At 47.4% G+C, this 18,558-nt stretch overlaps 1 protein-coding gene across 1 annotated transcript; it reads left to right on the top strand.

Annotated features, from left to right (window-relative positions):
- The first annotated feature begins 9,285 nt into the window (after nt 1-9,285).
- LOC144169242 (leukocyte elastase inhibitor-like) lies at nt 9,286-11,416 on the top strand. Its single transcript, XM_077698299.1, has one exon. The coding sequence runs from the start codon at nt 9,497-9,499 to the stop codon at nt 10,739-10,741; it is 1,245 nt and encodes a 414-aa protein (XP_077554425.1). The 5' UTR covers nt 9,286-9,496; the 3' UTR covers nt 10,742-11,416.
- Nucleotides 11,417-18,558: the final 7,142 nt, after the last annotated feature.

The following is an 18,558-nucleotide window of genomic DNA, read 5'->3' on the forward strand; positions in this document are numbered from 1 at the left end:
TACGCACCCAGTACTTAGATTAGGAGGTCGCAAAGTAGCTCATGCAAAAATTACTGCTTCATGCCCATCAGATAACTTGTAAACTTTATCAAAAGATTTTTCTCTCTTTGCCTGTATTGACGTTCTTCGACGGCTCGAATTTGGGCACTAAGGCCATGTAGAGGCTGTTGGCCGGTCGTCATTCGGTTGCAGCAATGAACGCTTGTCGATAGCAACTTAAAAAGAAGCCACAAAAACAAAGCAGAAATGGAAGGCGTATCTGGTGCCACGAGCAAATCACGCAATGCCGCTCCGTGGTGACGATAACTATAGCTTCCGCAGTGGTTGCATACGCGAAGGAGAGAGTAAAAGCGCTTATAAAAAGGTGTTGCAGGGTCTCTTTAAGTGGGCTATCAAGACATAATGCAACTTTGTTCAGTGTTGAAAGAACTAGCCTTTGTTACCTCACTCAGTTTCCTTCCAGCCACAAAAGGCATTTTGTAATAAACAAAAATAAACTGAAGAAATATCGAAAATACTTTCAAATTTCGCGATATAGCTATGTAATATGGGCATGAGTGACGTCACCGCCAATGAGAGGAGCGAGATTCTGTGACGTCACGGAGAACCGCCGGAAAGTGACTGAGGAGTCGCCACTGCTTCATCTGTTCTCCGTAATATCTGCATTATTTGTTCGAAGTTTGTATTTCTCTAAATTGGTGAACTGTTATCGGGAAAACGCGATCTTTTTAGCACAAAACTTCCCCGTTGTCTTTATGGACGCTCTAAAATAAAATGTTTGATTTATTACAGGCGGTCATTGTCGGGCTTAATATTTTTAGCTCTGGAATAAGCCACCCGCTGTTATTTAGAAAAAAAAGAATTCAGTTGGTAACAATGTTACGTGCGGCTGTCCTGTGTAGCTTCGGTCTAATAAGTACTTATTTTGCTATTTAGCAAAGTTCTTTGGTTGCAATGCATTCGCTAGTCTCGAAAGATACCAGAACAACATGCTCCTTTCACGGTAGCCCCCGGAACAGCCCAGTAACGTCACAGTGTTTTCAAATGCAGTCGGGTGAAGGTCAGCCTTCAAAATTTTGATTTTCTTTCGTCTACTTGTTAAAATTAATTATTTAGTATTTCAGGCGCAAAGAGTACAATTTAAATGAGCTTGCAGTGTGTTAAACTACGCCTTTCCCACTTCAATGTGGAATAGAGCAGAGGAGCACAATGACGCCCACTGGAGAGCAGGGCGGAACAACAGAAAATGGCGCAAAAGACGAAGGACAAAGAATGCACGAGGACGAAGCGCTTCGTCCTCGTGCATTCTTTGTCCTTCGTCTTTTTTTGCGCTCTACATCTCTTAATAATGATCGACCAACTAGCCCAAAAACGTACTTTACTAGGCAGTTCTGAACTGCCTTTTGTCACACATGCACCCGGACGGACACACAAACCTACGCAGACGTTCACACACAAAAGCGACACTGAACGTGTGAACACAAATTGCCTAGTTGTTTTTATAACGCTACGATCTCAGTCGGGTGATTTAAACCCGTTATCTCTGTTTTAAGCAACAGCCTTGTGAGGAACAGAAAATAGTGCCCCAAAATAGTTGAAGCGCCTCGTGAGCCGAGGAGCGTGAGCCGAGATCACGTGCCAGGAAAGGGAAATAGCAGAGCGGGAAGAGTGTCGGAGGAAGGCTCTGCAACAGGGTGACGCAGCGCGTGCCGGCAAAGGGAAACAGGAAGAGAAAGTGAAAGGGTGGGCCGCTGCTGCATGCGCACCACGAGATATTTTGAGTGGTGAAGAGTACCGCCGGGAGCAATAGGTTGCTCCTGGCGATGGCGAGCAAGCGGAGGAGCACCTTTCGAAGAAAAGTTGTGTTGAGTAAGCTCATAAAGACGGACACAGGAAAAAAACGTACACTTTCACGGGCAGACGACTTTAACGTCCTCCCGACAAAGTGTGCGGTTGAAAGTGTGCGGTTAGCATTCTCTGCCTAGTATCCCCCCCCCCCCCCGAGCCTTGATCGTGTATACACCCATAATCGTTATAGCAGCCTAAATGGAAATATTGACCAAATAAACTGTAAAAAACAAAGAAACAAAAAATACAAAAATATCGAAAATGGTGAACCATGTAACGCCCTTCACTCACTAAGAAATGATGATTTGGCGGAAGTAAAACACGCAATCGTTATAGTAGCATAAATGGGGATAACTGGTCGGACAGAATTTATAAAAACCAGAAATATTTTGCTCCAAAGAACGCACACTCTAGACAAACATCCTAACAATCCTACGCATTAATAGACAAATATCTGAATTTCTGCAGATTTGTTTTTTCATGTGTCCGTCTTTATGAGCATACTCAGCGCAACCTCCCTTAGAAAGAAGCTACCCCAACTATTAAGGCTGAAAGTTGGGCTAGTTGGTATTGACTCAGAACCATTTTCTCTAGGTCCCTGTCTTCCTTCGCTAGTAAAGTGGTTCTACCCCAACTATCCCGACACCAAACCGAGTGCTCGTTTGTGCGTGCCTCACGCGACCACCCAGCGTTTCCACCGCACGTTTGTCAAGCCAATCATACCCACTTAAGGAGATTGGCCAAGATTACTCCCCACCTCCCCCGCAAAAACAAAACAAAATCCATCCTTCCCGTAATCGTGGCAACACCTTCTCCGAACGACAACGACACGTCATAGCGTACGCCCCTCCACGGTAACGTCCAATGTTTATCACTTCCAAAAAATGGAGGAAGCTCACACTTACAGCAATAGTGATGGAGTAAAGGTCGTTGCGGCAGCGAAGAAGAAGCAAACCAGCTGCAAACATGCACTTTAGCCTTCGTGATGGTCAGGAAGGTTTCGTATAGCCTCGCTGCCTTCAACTCTTACGCATTAGCGTGAGCTTCCTTCATTTTTCTTTTCGTTTCAGTTACGGTTCGGATTCACCGTGCTATAAAAATAACGGTTCGTATTCGGGTTCAGTTCCAGAAAAAATATCGGTTCGGTTCCAGTTTTCGGTTTGGTTGCAGTTCTGCACCCTGCTTGAACGCTTACCTATTGAAGAACTCTTACTATGTTGATGGCTGGCGGAGTGTATTTCGGAAGAAAAGGGACTTTCCTGTCTATCCTCAGAAATTCAAATTCATGTTTTATAGGTACTTCCGGGCCGAACCTGCATAAGAGGCCCGCCGTAGCGGAGGACTACAGATTACAGGGACCCTGCAACACTCTTTGAGCAGTGCAAATAAACCTGTGTAAAGTTTAGAATACACTGCCAGGAATACCACAACGAAATATTACACGTGCACTTGAAGCGGTAAGCACGTAAATCGCGGCGAACGATGCGGGAAAACCAACCGCGCCTTTTTTTTTCTTCTGTCATTATGCAACAGGGGCACCGCCGAAATGACGTAATTTGTGCGGTGACGGCCGATGGTCAACTTCGCCGCTTATTTCTCGCATTTCCTGTGACGATTCGCAGTCGTTGCACTGTGTACCAACCTCTTCTATGCCTGAACCTGTACGCACAGTTTTGGCGTTTCTTGTGTGTTTTGAGTGCGCGCGGAGCTTGAGTGACGAACTCAATACTTCCCTTTCAAGCAGACCGCTCGACAACCAGAGTTTATTGCATCAAAAGCGTCTTACCAGCCTGAGCGCGCACTTGCGAGCAGGCAGCCCTGCCTGCTTTTTGGTGGCACCAGTCCGGAAATAGACCCTACCATGTTGCGGAGAAAACGAGAAGGTAGAATTCTCGAATCACAGGAGTTTCATTTTCCGCCTCCACCAGAAAAACAACCTCAGTGGATAGCTTGTGGCTATCAAGGCTTGATGTAAAGTTTCCTAAAAATTATCGTTATCTGCACGCATAATAAACGAGGACGAATTTGAAGCTAAAACACTGCCAGGAAGCTTTCTCCACACGCGTCGACTCGTTTTTGGACTAGTCGTATACAAATTTGCCGAAAAGAAACAAATAAGTGTTAAAATTGTAAGTATCACCAGACCTTTTAAACCTGCCGCTCTTTTTAAAGCAGAATCTTTCTTAGTGGGACCTAGCGGGTCCTGTCAAAAGACTAATGCATTTCTCCATTAACCGGTTGGTCGACCGTAAAGCTCTGATGAGACCTCTGGACACAGAGCGCATGCGTGCAACCAGGCTTCCATCGTGTCATAACGGTTGCTTGAAAATAGCGAAAAAAGAACGGTTCTAGATAAGACAATCCACGCAACGATCATCAAGAATAAGTACAATAGTATACCTTTATCTCGTAGACCACGTAGCGGTATACATTTAGATCGTTGTAGATGCGTTTAATTACTTGGTGCGGGAAAAATGGCCGCGCGAGTTCGTTTGCGATTTCGGACTCTGAACGTTTGATTAGATCGATTGGACGATTGATTGGACCAAGTTTCAGTGAAGGCCGGACGCCCTTATAATAAGCTTTCACGCTTGTCTAAACTTTCTTAAGGAAGGGACGGTAAATTTTCCCCGAAACAGTTTCCTTGTCCCAGTAGAAGGAAAATAAAAGTGGCCGTAGATTGCTGGAAAGGTTCATTGTACCTGACTACTATAAGATGTTGCGTTTGTTCACGATGTGTCTCCTGCACTTGAAATTCAGGGCGCGATGCCCTGACATGGTGGCGAAGTTCTGTTGGCCTTGTAACAGAGGTACACGTGTCCTGAGCCTAACAACCGGCGCGCGTTAAGAAGATACGGGTGGAGTACGCGGGATTTCATTTTGGAAAAAGAGTGGTGTGGGGTGTAGGGTGGACGGAGGGAAAGAAGAACTGCAGAGGAGAACGTGACGGGAAAAAAAAAGCAAAACATAAGACAACAAAAAATCCCGAGCAAACAATTCAATACTGAAATGAAAAAACGAATACAAACAAAAGAAAAATCGCGATGCCGTGGGTGTGCTCTAGATGTTCTTGCCAGTTGCTTTGTTCATTTTTGTATTTCGCCCAAGTGTTTGCAACATTACTCAGCGTCATGGTGAGAGCATGCATCAAAGCTGCGTAAGGTTGGTACTAACTTGAGAAAGAAACGTTATTATTGGTACCCTATATTTCTTCGGACTTATGAACGCATTTGTCTCACCAAAACAGCAGTGTAAACCTGTCTTATGCCTGTGCTACATGGGCACTTTCGATGGACAGTTGAACACTAACGTTAAGTGCGTCCTGTGAATTGAAAATGGTACACTCGGTAGAAAATTGGTTCAAAGGCCTTCGCACGGACTTCAAAACGGCCGTGTAGCACACGTATTATACCTGTGATACAAGGTCGTTTCAAAGTCCTTCCGAAGGCCTTTGAACCAGTTGCCTATCGAGTGTCCATTACAAACACCTAGGGTGAACTTCCAAGTGAGCGTTCAACTGTCCATCGAAAGTGACCGTGTAGCAAAAGCCTTAGAGGTAGTGGCCGTTAAGTTAGCATAAATGCTATAATCTGATATATTAATTGTTAAGCTCGAGCGCCTCACATAAGTAGGCGGCCTGCTGGCATCTTGTTTTTTTGTTGCATTTTAAAGCAAAGCTTTCTGTGGCTAGAATAAAAAAAATCCGGTGGTCCGACGTACGCAGAAAACTTATCCGGGGCAACCCCAAGCACATGCACGAAAGGCAAAACAGGTTGGAGAGGAGTTAGAAGCAACGGGAAAGACATTGGCTGGGGTATAGATGACGTCTCTACACTCTCACATCCACCGACACTGGTAATTGGGGACCGAGCATCGAAGGTTTCGAAAACAAAATTGAGGGAAGCTTGCACTCACGCGGAAGACTTGAATGGCGAAGCTGATGCAGGTAAGCATTGCCGGACACATACTTAAGTTTGAGTATCATACTTTATTTGCATAGTTGCAGTGCTAGTAATCGTCGTCATATGCATCGAAGAGGTAGTCGTCTTCATCGCGGCGAGTGGTGTATGCAAATTCATCATCAGCACTGCAGAATTCCACTAGGTCTTCGTCATCGACTCGAGGCAGCGGTGGCGGGATCTGCAAGTCGCCTCGGGAAGCGGTGGCACACAAGTAGCCATGCCTATTATTATCTATCCGTAATGGCTTCTAGAGAATCCGGCGGCCTAGGTGACTTCTCGCTAACAGGGGATATTTTAATCTTTACCATTATCGCTGCAGTTTTGTTTACATGAGCGGTAGCGCTTCACGACAGCGGTGGAAGTACGAGGGGTTCGAAGCGAAGCTGTGGCAGCGCTTTCCACCTTTTATCGCGTTCTTGGGCGGCCGGCATGTTGCGGCCGACTACGTGCGGAACAGTTGGAGAGGCGCTGGCCAAGTGTACCTGATGGAGATATTCGTGGCGCACAAAAGGTCCTCAACTGTGTTTCCTCTTACGGAGCCTGAGGGGCAACTGTTTTGAGTTGAGAAGGGAAAATTCAAATAAGAGAGCGCTGAAGGAGACATATTATAGTTAATGCCCAATAACAGGGACAGTCGGTAAAGCATTGTAGTGCGGGGGGGGGGGGGGGGGGGGGGGGGGGGGGGGGCATTCCCCGAGAAAGCATTCCTGACGTTGAATGGGGGGCGCGATGGTATTGACCTAAAGAGGTAGCAGTAGGGCGCCTCGATTCACGCGCGTCCGCCGTACCGCGAGGCTGGCATCGAGGCACCCTTGGTAGCAGTGCGTCATAGTGCCCTAATAAAGAAGGGTAAATTTCGGCGCGGAGGGCAATCCTCGGCTTTCATTTTTTAAGAGGGACAGTTCTGAAGGTTTGGTGTAGAACGCCGAGAGTGTGTCAATTTTGTTTATTCGTTGCTTGTTCGTTTTAACTTGTGTTCCGAAGCGTCTTTAAGCACCCACCTGATCGACAGAGTTTTCACACGTGTCTATTTGGGTACACACCTCAATGATTGGTGGTTTTGTGGTCAATGAGCGGATGCATGAGGATAAGTTGACGGGACTTTTTCACACTATGTTGCTACGTCCATTGGGAGCATGGCCGTCAGCAGGGGGGTGCAAAAGGGGCACCCCCCCCCCCCCCCTCCGAGCCACATCAGCACAATTGCCCCTTCCGGGTTCGATTCCCGGCCGCGGCGGCCGCTTTTCTGATGGAGGCGAAAAGCAAAAACGCCCGTGTGTACGAGATTTCGGCGCACGTTAAAGATCCCCAGGTGGTCAAAATTAATCCGGAGCCCTCCACTACGGCGCGCCTCATCGCCTGCGTTGCGTTGGCGCGTTAAACCCTACAATCAATCAATCAATCAATCAATCAATCAATCAATCAATCAATCAATCAATCAATCAATCAATCAATCAATCAATCAATCAATCAATCAATCAATCAATTGCCCCTTCGCCCGCCATATCCCTCCTCCCCTGTAAATACAATGGGTTTGGCCCCCAAGAGGCAAAATCCTGACGACGCACATGCTTGGTGAGAAGCGTTTTTTTAATACAACTAAAATGTTGGATGTTGCGAGAAGGAGGAGAGAGAACGCTGATTGATGCGGGCTCGCCTCATACTTTGGCCTTCTTGGTATGCCCTCGGCGTGTAAATATACCCATAAATAATTTGTAAATTTCGGAGTAAGCCGTCGCCCGCCAGGTGCCGTAAATCGAGCTATCTTCGATTATTCATCGTTCAGCCATTCGCCTTCCTATCGTCACATCGTTAATTATAATTGAAAGAGATTTAGTACTATTTTCGCTGCCTTTTTCAATTTTCGTACTATTTTCGCTGCCTTTTTCAATACTATTTTCGCTGCCAAAATTCAATTTTGGCTCGTTTTATGCGGAGCAGTATACTTCTACCCTCCAAGGGTTTTTTCGCGACGTTGTCATCAACAGAAAACTCCCGCGAACGAATTAAACAAATTACTCGCGCCATGAAGGATTGAACCTGGACCCTAGTAGAGCAACGCAGCAACAGCCCGTCGTCTTACCGACTCAGCTACGCCCACACGAGGAGAAAGCTATAGGCTGACGGTGCACTCATTCAGCACAGCGGCGTGTCTACACCTGCGCTCATTCAAAGCTTTCGTGTAAGGTGGGAACCGCATAATGTGTGATAACGGCGTTCAGGTGGTTTGGATTAACAGCGTACTGAACAGCGCGTGGAGAGGGGGAGGGCGGTAGGGCGCTACTTTGCAATGATGCACGAAACAAGAGTAAGGGGGAGGCAGTGAGGAAGATGACTCCATAGCCGTGCGTGCCGTCTTCCTCCTCACACTTCCCCAAACGCTCCTCTCCGCTTTCTTTCTGCCGTCGTTGCTGCTTTACGTCGTCTCTGGATGCAGTATTTGGAGCGCCACGTGTGTGAATTCAAGTGATGTCGCATGGGTAATCGTTGTGGGTGTTGTTTACAGCTTCGCAGTCAACCAGCTTCACAGCGTGGTTTGGAGCCAATTTTTGTTTCTATAAAGGCGTTGCGAATTTACTGGTCGCCACGGTTGGAGCATCCATAAAAGCCGAGTATTTTAAGCCGCGTAGTGTAGGTGCTAACCTGAGACAGAAAAATAATCATACGTGGAAAATAACTTTACAATAAAAGCGTACGGGTGTAGCCTACTATACAGGATTTATTAGTGTTTCACAGTTCTCTACATTGGATGTTTGCGGCGTTGTGTGTTGGCCCCTGGAAAACATCCGTGAAACACTTCACAATAGTCACAGACACCGTTTTCAACTCGAACAAGAAAACATACCACCACGTCAACCGTAACTGGACAGGACTGCTTAAATCCGCATGTGCAAAGCTGTAGCGTACGTGCTTACGTGACGCGTGCCAGAGCCAGACAATCTAATCTTGCCACCACATTTAGCAACGCGTCCGCGCGTTGTTACAATTCGTTCCGCGTCTTATCTATGCCCGAGGGCCCTCGACCGAGAGGACGACGACACTTTTGAGAGCAATCTGTCACTCAGCACTCCTGGCATTCCGATGACGCGCAGCCACTTCCGGTGGGCTCTTTTGGCGTAACGCTTGCAAACACCCGCTGCTACTCACACTCGTGCGCGGGATCCCAGCGGGGGAAGGGGGGGGGGGGGGGGGGGGGCGCCGCGCGTTTCCCGTCGTTCATCTTCGCCTTCTCCGCTTTAACGGAGCGCGGACGGGAGGCATGCGTCACGTATTGTTTACACCCATGGTACAGCGCCCACTGCGCGCCAAGCAATGAGGCGTATCGGGAGCGCAAAGGGTCTCGCCGCTCTGATGAGTGTAAAAAAAGAAAAGATAAGCGGAGGAAATTGGATATCTTTTCGTGGCTCAGACGTCACCCCTCGAGCCGGTTCCGGGAGCCATTGGGCGCTCTCTGACTGGGGAAACCCAGCCGCGTTACCAGCGCACGTCGTTGCTTGGCAGCGCGGTGCGCCTCTCGTGACGACGCGCCGTCGAGTGGAAGGGAGGAGCTGTGGGTTGTGCAAGACTGGAAAAGAGGCTGGCCTTGGCCGCCGAGCGCCGGAGACATAAACGCTTCCGCGGCCGACGCGACCACACGGACTTGAGGGCAGGACGCGGGCAGCACGTATTCCGTTCAGAGCACCACCATGGAGAAGAGGCTGCCAGCAAGCGTGGTCCTGACGTTGTTGTGGCTGGTCGCCGCGCCAGTTGCGGTCTTCTCGGCGCCTGAGGCCGTGAGCCGTGCAACCAACGAATTTGGCATGGCTCTCTACCGCAAGGTGTCCGAGTCAGACCCGAAGGGAAGCAACATCTTCATGTCCCCCGTCAGCGTGGCCGCCATCCTCGGCATGGTCCAGCTGGGGTCCAGAGGCAACACCCGGCGACAGATCAACGCCGCCTTGGCTGGCGGTGAGGACTCCAACAGGCTGGCCCGCGGGAACCCATTGACTGGCGACGACGACGATCTCGCTGCGGGATTCGGTGAGCTCTTCAAGGACCTGAACGCCGAGAAGGGCTACGAGCTTCGAATTGCCAGCGCTGTGTTTTTGGCATCAGGCCTGCCTATCTTCGAGCGCTACAAGCGCGATCTGGAGAAGCACTTTGCGTCGGGAGTCTACTCGGCCAACTTCGCGGGCAATGCGCGTGAGGCTGCGGAGGACGTCAATTCGTGGGTTCGTGACATGACAGAGGATCGCATCCCCGAGATAATCGAGAGGCCACTCCCGCCGTCGGCGCCCATGATCGTGCTCAACGCCGTATACTTCAAGGGCCTTTGGCAGAACCCTTTCAAGACCGAGGAAACCATTCGTGGGGAGTTCTTCAACGAAGGTGGCTCGCGATCCGTGCCCGTCCAGATGATGCATCAGAAGGGCGAATTCGTCTACGCAATGAGTGAGGATCTGGACGCGCACATCTTGGAGCTGCCGTACGTCGGAGACCGCGTCGACATGGTCATTGTGCTCCCCAGGAGCCGCGACGGCCTTGCCGAGGTCGAGCGAAAGTTTTCGCTCGAGACAGCGCGCCAGGCTCTGGCGTCTGCGTTGCCCCGCAAGGTGGACGTGTACCTGCCCAAGTTCCAGCTTCAGCAGGCCTACAGCCTCAAGGGCGCGCTGCAATCCCTCGGAGTGCGCGATGTGTTTAGTGCTCGCGACGCTAACTTGACGGGTGTGTCATCGAAGAGGCCGCTAGCGCTAGACGAGGTTTTGCACAAGGCACTGCTCGACGTCGATGAAAAGGGAACCGAGGCAGTGGCGCTGTCATCCGGTATCGTACGCCACTCGAAGACGCCCGGAGGCGAGGTCGAGTTCAAGGCCGACCATCCCTTCTTGTTCTTTATCGAGGACGTGCGGACCCAGACACTGCTCTTCGTAGGAAGGCTTCAGCGCGTGTGAAGGCCGCTTTCAGGAAAGGAAGGGGCGGCATATCATAGACGCGGGAGCCGTGTTTACGGAGTGGCACGCGTATTCTATGCCGCGTGAGTGCGCTTCGCCTCGCTGTAAGATCTTCAAAATTCAACCCATCGCGCCGACTCCACGGCCGCCGCTCCTGCATACCATGCGTGAAGCAGCCCCGTGTTTATGAAACAGAACTCAGTATACGTTTCAGCAGTCAACACGCGTGTTAGGACAACACACACACGCATCAAGTCTGTTTGCGTGGCGGGCCGTGCTTCTTCTTGTTTTGCGCTTGCGATGCCCTCATTAGCAAACATGACGCATCTCCACCGGCGTGCGACTTAGACGTTCGTGTATCAGAGCCAAAGCCGCGGCCTTGGTAGGTCGGATCGCATCGAAAATCGCTCCGGTGTTGGCACTATACCAAGAGCACGTGCGTCGCGGCAGCAAGGAAGGACGGCCAGCGCGCATCTTTGCCGAGATCATGTTCCTATAGTCACCACATTTTCGAGCGCTTCCAAGTCAGGAGCCAACTCAGAACTTTGAACTTAAAAAACGCTGTTGTGTGTGGGTGCAACGATCTTTCAAGAGAAGAGGGAAGCGGAGCGGGATGTTGTGTGTTTCGCGACATGAAGTCTAACAGCGTGAATAAAAGTATGTTCGTGAAAATGATTAGTTATTGCATATAACGCAGGTTCTGGTGCTTTACACTAACCCGTTTCCCTAACGAATGACTCTAATCTGAGCGAATTGGTACTACATGGAAAGCAGCTCAAACTTCAATGAAAGGGTGGGCAAGAAACAGCGGCGTGCCCTACTTTTCTTGGCCCCTGTTCCGTCGAAGTTCGAGATGCTTTCCACCCAGACACCGTCTTTCTAAGCGGTGCTTCTTCTGACTTCTGACTATTTTGTTTATGTATGCGTGTTTTATTCGTGCAATGGCATCTAGGGCCAAAGAGGGGCAAGGTAACAAACTTCTAGTGATCCTATATACATGGCCACAGTTACAGACCTGATAGTACGCTTGTAGCATGGTAGTAAACTTGTAGCATGGTAGCACGCTTGTCGCTCGGTGGTGCGACATCAACACCAGCTTTGTGCCCCATATCCTGCGCTACACTTCCTTGGAGCAAATCCGTGAAAAAGAGCACAGCTTTTTTATGCAGGAAAACGAAGTAGTAATGATCTGTGTAGCTCCAACCTTTCAGAAGGACTTCGGGCTTTTTGAAGAAACAAGCATCGATACCACACCAACTAACCGTTAATGGTGGGAAAATGCCACGCCTGTTCCCATTACAACGAAGCTCCCATTACGACAAAGAAAGAAAATAACGCGAGAAGATGCCGTTTTCTTGAGAATCCAAAACCAGAGGACTAAAAAGGAAACTTCAAGTAGTGAAGTTGCGTAGCCATGTCTCGCAGAAGTAGCGGTGATAACGATTGCGGCTGCAGCCGTCAAACGGGTCATCGCGTAAACGATATGACGCCTGCCGGTCACGCATTTACGGCCGGCTTGTTTCGTTGTTCGCGCTGCAAAACTCTTCATACTTTCGAAATTATTCAAATTATTCACTACGTTTCGATAAGGCGAACCTAACACATCTGCAACAAAAACAGCAATTTCCACTTCGTCGAAATTTCCCCCTTGATTTAAGACACTTATAACTATCCAAGACAAAAAAGAAAAAAATGTGTTTGTATGCTAGCTATTGAAATTCTTATTACTTTTACAGATTATTAAACTATCATTTGTAGTGCGTGGATAAAGCGTAGCCTCCGTTATGAGGAAATGAGAAGACCTATGGTTCGCACCTATGGGTCACATAGGTGCGAACCAACTTTTGCCGTTTTTTTAGAAATTGTACGCCGAGCAAGATGTGCTTGTTTTACATTTTGTTTCGGGAAACACAATGTGGGCTCTGGTAAGGTGTCCTCACCGAACAGTCAAGGATGAGTATTGCCCGAAATCAATAAACAACGCCATGCACATGTTTCCAACTAATTTGAGAACACCTCGCGTTATTCCCAGGTCAAGGATGGTTCGCAAAGAACACATTTATATAGAACGGTTGAAGTGAAGCGATCATTGTTTAGGCCCGATATCATACATATAAAATATGGTAGGCTGGTTAGAGGGCTGAGTGTTTCGAAGTGTCTGGGACGCGAGTTAACAATTGTTTCAGATTAGCGGCTGGCGCATTACAGCGTCTCGGCTGAAGCTTTGTTAAACTTGAAAAATGAAAGAAAAAGTTGATAAACGCCTCTTTGATCGCTAACAAGTACATATACCCCAAATTCCGGGAAGAATAAGTACTAAGAAAGCACGGAGTTTGACCACAAGAGTAAGACAGAAGGCTGTACTAAGGGGTTCGCATCCGAATCGTGCTACCGTTTAGTTGACAGAGAAGTTAATACATGGTTCTTTTTTACCTTTCGGGTCAAAGTTCCACCTTTTCTTCGAATTCATTTAAACTTGCTCACGTACCGTGTGTTTATGCCTTCGCGTACTAAAAGGTAGGTCTGCCTTTCAGTGGAGGTCGATATAGTTCAATGGCGACGCACGTGCAGGAGCCGGTTTGCCGACTGACCGGCTGACTTGCCAAGATAACCCTATAGAATTTTAGCGCAGGGTTGTTTTCACCTCCATTAGCTTTATGTGCCGGAGGTTTTGCTGCAAGGAAGCAGATATACTTTTGTCGTATTCCTTCTTCGCTTGTCTGACGTCGATCTTTCATCTTTGAAGGATACCTTTCGCGCCTACCTCGAATGTAGCATGGACTGGTGGATGCTACGTAACTGCGTGGTTAGAATCGTGAAATTTTTGCGCTGCTGAGCACGAGATCGCGGGTTCGACTCCCGGCCGCGGCGGCCGCTTTTCTGATGGAGGCGAAAAGCAAAAACGCCCGTGTGTACGAGATTTCGGCGCACGTTAAAGGTCCCCAGGTGGTCAAAATTAATCCGGAGCCCTCCACTACGGCGCGCCTCATCGCCTGCGTTGCGTCGGCGCGTTAAACCATACAATCAATCAATCAATCAATCAGAATCGTGAAATTTAGGTATGTGACGGGCTCGTAGTATAATTTACTCTTTAGCTTATAGCAGCATCGCTCGATGAAGGTGCGCTACCAACAGGTGGCTGCGTCCATGCATAAACCTGTCCATGCATAAACGCTAAACCCGTGTTTGATGCAGAGGTATTCCTAAACCTCTGGATCAAAAAAGTAAATTCCGCACTCAAGGCCCTACACTGGAGTTTAGTGGGATTTTGTAATAGAGAAAATAGAGGAAATGACAGATCAATAAGTTTTTTTCTTATGCTATCTAGTCAACGAATCTTATGTTTTGATAGCGCCGTGAAAACCATCTTCTGTATTTTTAAATGCCGTGCCATCGCTTCAACTCAGTATTTGATTTTCATGGTCGGGAGCTTACGGCTACCCGAGTTCATGTTTTGAAGGTAAGGCCAAGTCAGAGACGACGTAGCATACTTTTTCCGAAAACGATTGTTACAGCCAAAACAAAGACAACAGAACCAGAAGTATAATTGAAGCATTGGAAACTTCACGCCCGAAAAAAGAAAAAGAAACTGTAAGCATGCCTTCTGTGACCCTCTCACACGAAGACAATTTTTTCAGCTTCTAGCTGTTAATGAAGTTCGTGTTTATGGTACAAGTCGGTTGTTTTGAGTGACGATAGTTTGTGATAAGAGGCGCGATCATGTTAGTGTTGTTTTCTTTGTGTTTTTTGGCTTTGAAAGTATTTATGTGTCCTAAAAGTAAAAAAAAAAAACTATTTGAAAGCCTGTTTGGGCTCTTGTTTCGTTAACGCTTGCGCTGTTCCCCTCCGCTGCGAAAACAGCCGTGATAATTTCGCGTCTTCTCCAGCGCTCGAAACGAGAAATTGCTCACCTTCGTCTGTCGTTTCAAGTGAACGTATCAGTGTGTACAAATCAAAACACACATAGGTCAGCTTCGAGCAGCGTTCCGTTTGTTCGCCTATCTTCATTGTGGTTGCCACGAGGTTGACCCGAATAAAACTCTCGTCGCCCGTCGCCGGAACGTTATCCTCTCCCAAGAACCTTGCATCGGCGGCACTCAAGGTGAACATCACCGCTGTGGCTAGCTAGCATCGTTCGCCCGTAACTTCACCCTGTCATAGACCTCCCGCACTGCGGGTATTCCGCCTAACGTGGCCGCGAAGTCAGCACAACACATTCCCAGTTTTACGGTTCCTCTTAATCTCAATAAATGGGCTAGAAGGACGAACTTGAAGCGCCAGCCGTGAAAGGTTTCAGGGAGGCTGCTGAGAGGGACAGATACCGCGAAAGAAAGTGCGTAATGTTTCCCTCGTACGCGATGCCAAAACGGGCGGAGAGCGGCGGCCTAAGAAAGAGCGCGAAGAGCTACAGAAAGATGGTAGAGACGAGGCTGATAAATATTCTGGGGGTAGATTGAATGAGAGGTTGCGATGGGCGCGCAGACGGAATACCAATTGGAGATGATCGTGAAATACGCAGCGAGGGGTGCTGCTCGCTGAAGCTCGAAGGCTTGGCGGGTCGTCGGCGGCCGTGTTGCCCAGTCGACACGAGACGTCTTCGTCGCCACAGCCGGAAACTGCGACGCCTGCGCGGCGCTTCAAGGAAAGAGTGCATGTTGTCATTTAGAGGCGGCTGAGTTGTACCCGTACACAGCGGACATTTGTTGCGAAAAAGGCGTCATTAGGGGCGCACAGCGGGGCTGGTCTTGTCGTTGCCGGCAGGCTTGCGAGGTTAGATTACACGTCAAAGGCTACGCAGTTAACGCGGCGCGACGCGACGTAAGCAACGAATTGCAAGGCTATTCCGTGTTACAGCTTCCATGGCTGCTCAAGTGGCTTTAAAAAAAAAAGGCAATTGCAAGCGGTTCCACACTATCTCAGCGCTGTTTCCGACGGCACCAATTTTATTATAATGATTTAGCATAACTGAGAGAGGTGACATGCCAATCAAACCTCCGGTGGCACCGACCATCAGCTTCCCTGTCAAGCCCCTCTGACGTCACCAGAACTATTTTATGCTACTCATTGCTGCCTACAAATAAAAAAAAAACGAACTTGTAAGTTTAGAAAATATTATTATAGCAGGTGCCTCAGTCTACATTTGATTGCCTCACTTGGATGTTGGAATGTGCGCAGCGTAGAAATTCCGGCTTTGTCACATCTCGAAAACGACGCCCTTGCTCACGCTGTTTTCATGCGTAGCATTTTCGCCGAGTACCCTCACAGCCAGGAACGTTTAGCGTCGTGCATCTCCAAAAAAGTTTCAATTACCCGAATGAACGCATTTAACCGTTATATTAGCGTAAATGGGCATGCCTAATCGTACATAATTGGGCAAGAACCAAGAAATACACAAAATAAAAAAAACAAAATTCCACAAAAATGAACTGACGAAATAAAAAAAAATGCTCGCCATACCGCCCTGCGAAAGTGAATGACCAGTGACGCTGTTGTAAACCGCAGTAATGATGATGGGGGGCGGTATGAACTGTTCGTCGTCGTCCCTGCGGGCTTTTCGCCTGCGCCCAGCTTCTCGGCCACCAAATGCTCGGTCCTGCCTTGCGTGACGCATGCGCTTGGCTCCTTGGGCAAGAACTGCTCTTTTTAAAGACGCTAGTCCTGCCATCATCTTGAATTCACAGCGCAAACAAGAAACGAGGGCGATGGGGAGGGCACGACACACAGGCGCTGACTAACAACTAAAGTTTATTGCTCTGACATCTGGCATATAAATACAGCAGAAATCAAGGCAACAAAGAAATCGACACATAACATGTGTCGATTATATATTTTATATATTTTATATATATATATATATATATATATTTAAAAAATATATATATTTTATATTTTATATATAACATATATATATTATATATGTTATATTTTATTTTCACATGTTATGTGCCGATTTCTTTGTTGCCTTAATTTCTGCTGTATTTATATGCCACATGTCAGAGCAATAAACTTTAGTTGTTAGTCAGCGCCTGTGTGTCGTGCCCTCCCTATCGCCCTCGTTTCTTGTTTGCGTTGTGAATTGAAGATGATGGAGCACCAACTCTCCCAAGCATCAACTTTAACTAGTCCTGCCTACCCTTCAAACATGCTCTTCAAACATATTCTTTACCATGATCATATAAGCGGGAGGGAGGGATGCGGGAGGGAGGCATTGTTCGCGGGCGCCTTATCATCCATAATGCGATTTCGATGCTTGTTTTGTGTCTTTAAACCGAACACAGCCGAACCGAACCGAACTCTTTCTTTGCGATTTCGCTGATTAGCCTGACGCATACGCTCGGAGTATTAGGCGAGAACTGATGGGTCCTGCCTCGTGTTCCTTTTGTTGACGACACGAATATTCCCACCAACAAGAGGCTAACCGCTTCCCTGTAAAATCTTATACCTGCATAAAAAAATGAAGGCTATATTAAAAAAATACCCTGGAAAAGCACGTTACTAACACGAATAAAAATAGCGAAAATAAGCCAATCGCGTAGTGGCCTACATTTTCATCAAAGTGCAAAATTAGCGTAAGTAACGCATTTAATATTTATATTAGCGTACACGTAGATACAGTTAATCCGAAGTTGGTATCTCAAAATATCGGTTAAATAGGAGCTTTTTTCTGCCGTGTATTTCCCTTCAACAGGCGCAATGTATTCGTCCGCTTTATCTCGAAACTTTTTTTTCGGGGAGACACCGATAACTTAAAACGTTAATAGAAAGGACACAAGGCAAAATCCGCTACAGGCAGCTGATAAGGTCTCCGTTCGAGCGCCCAGCTCCCACTACGCGTGGTACACGGTCGTGAACGGCAAATTTACGCGGAGTACGCTGTGTTCGCGGCCGATATGTCTGTTACGGAAATCCTTGAGATAGCTGTGGACGACTCAGCTGATCGTGCCGACGACGAGCAGCCTCCAGAGATGCCTAGAACAAAAGGAACGAGAAACATGCAACGCCTGCTTCACAACAAGGTAGAATGCAGGGGTGGCAACCAACAACTGAGGTCACGCCTTGAGCAGCTCGAGAGCGCTTTTCTGGGGCAGTTCTTCCAGTAATTTTGCCTTTTGTTTAACCAAAGCTTCCTGTGCGGTGGAGCTTTTGTTGCCGGAACTAGCTCTTATTTGAGTGACCCAGTAACAAATGTTTGGCATTTCGCTCAACTCAAACCTTCGGATATCTCTAAATTTTCGGCGGATTTCGCGAGTTCCAGTTAACGAGGGATTAGTCTATGGAAGCAAGCGCAATAAATAAAACTTAAATGAATGAAACAATAAAACAACCCAATGTCTTTGGCTACTCATAGCTAAGTCTGGCTATAGAGAACGCCCAATGTACACAAGCGAAATAAGAATGCGACGGGTTAGGTAGACAATTCTCTGAATTTCTGCACGTTCTGTTGCTTAAATAATGGGCTATTTCAAAGTTACTTCTTAGTTATGAATTTTTTTGGTAGAAAACGTCAAAATGCTGTGGATAGGTTAAGGCTACTCATGGAAGCTTAGATCTTATATATATATATATATATATATATATATATATATATATATATATATAGAAAATAAGGGTTGGCAGTCAAGAAAACCTCGGAAAGCAAAGGGGAGGTTGTGGTGGGTCATAGAAGCAGAGGAAAAATTTATATATATATATATATATATATATATATATATATATATATATATATATATATATATATATATATATATATATATACCTATCAAGGTTGCAGTCGTCATTGCCAGTGCTATTCGGCTTTTTTCGAAATATTTAATAGG

Source organism: Haemaphysalis longicornis, unplaced genomic scaffold, assembly GCF_048455015.1.
Source record: "Haemaphysalis longicornis isolate Haplotype H1 unplaced genomic scaffold, Haemaphysalis longicornis Haplotype H1 scaffold_2, whole genome shotgun sequence".
NCBI lineage: Eukaryota > Metazoa > Arthropoda > Arachnida > Ixodida > Ixodidae > Haemaphysalis > Haemaphysalis longicornis.

What these genes read in the sequence shown, in the direction of transcription:
- LOC144169242 (XM_077698299.1), top strand. Translation starts at nt 9,497, where the DNA reads ATGGAGAAGAGGCTGCCAGCAAGCGTGGTCCTGACGTTGTTGTGGCTG.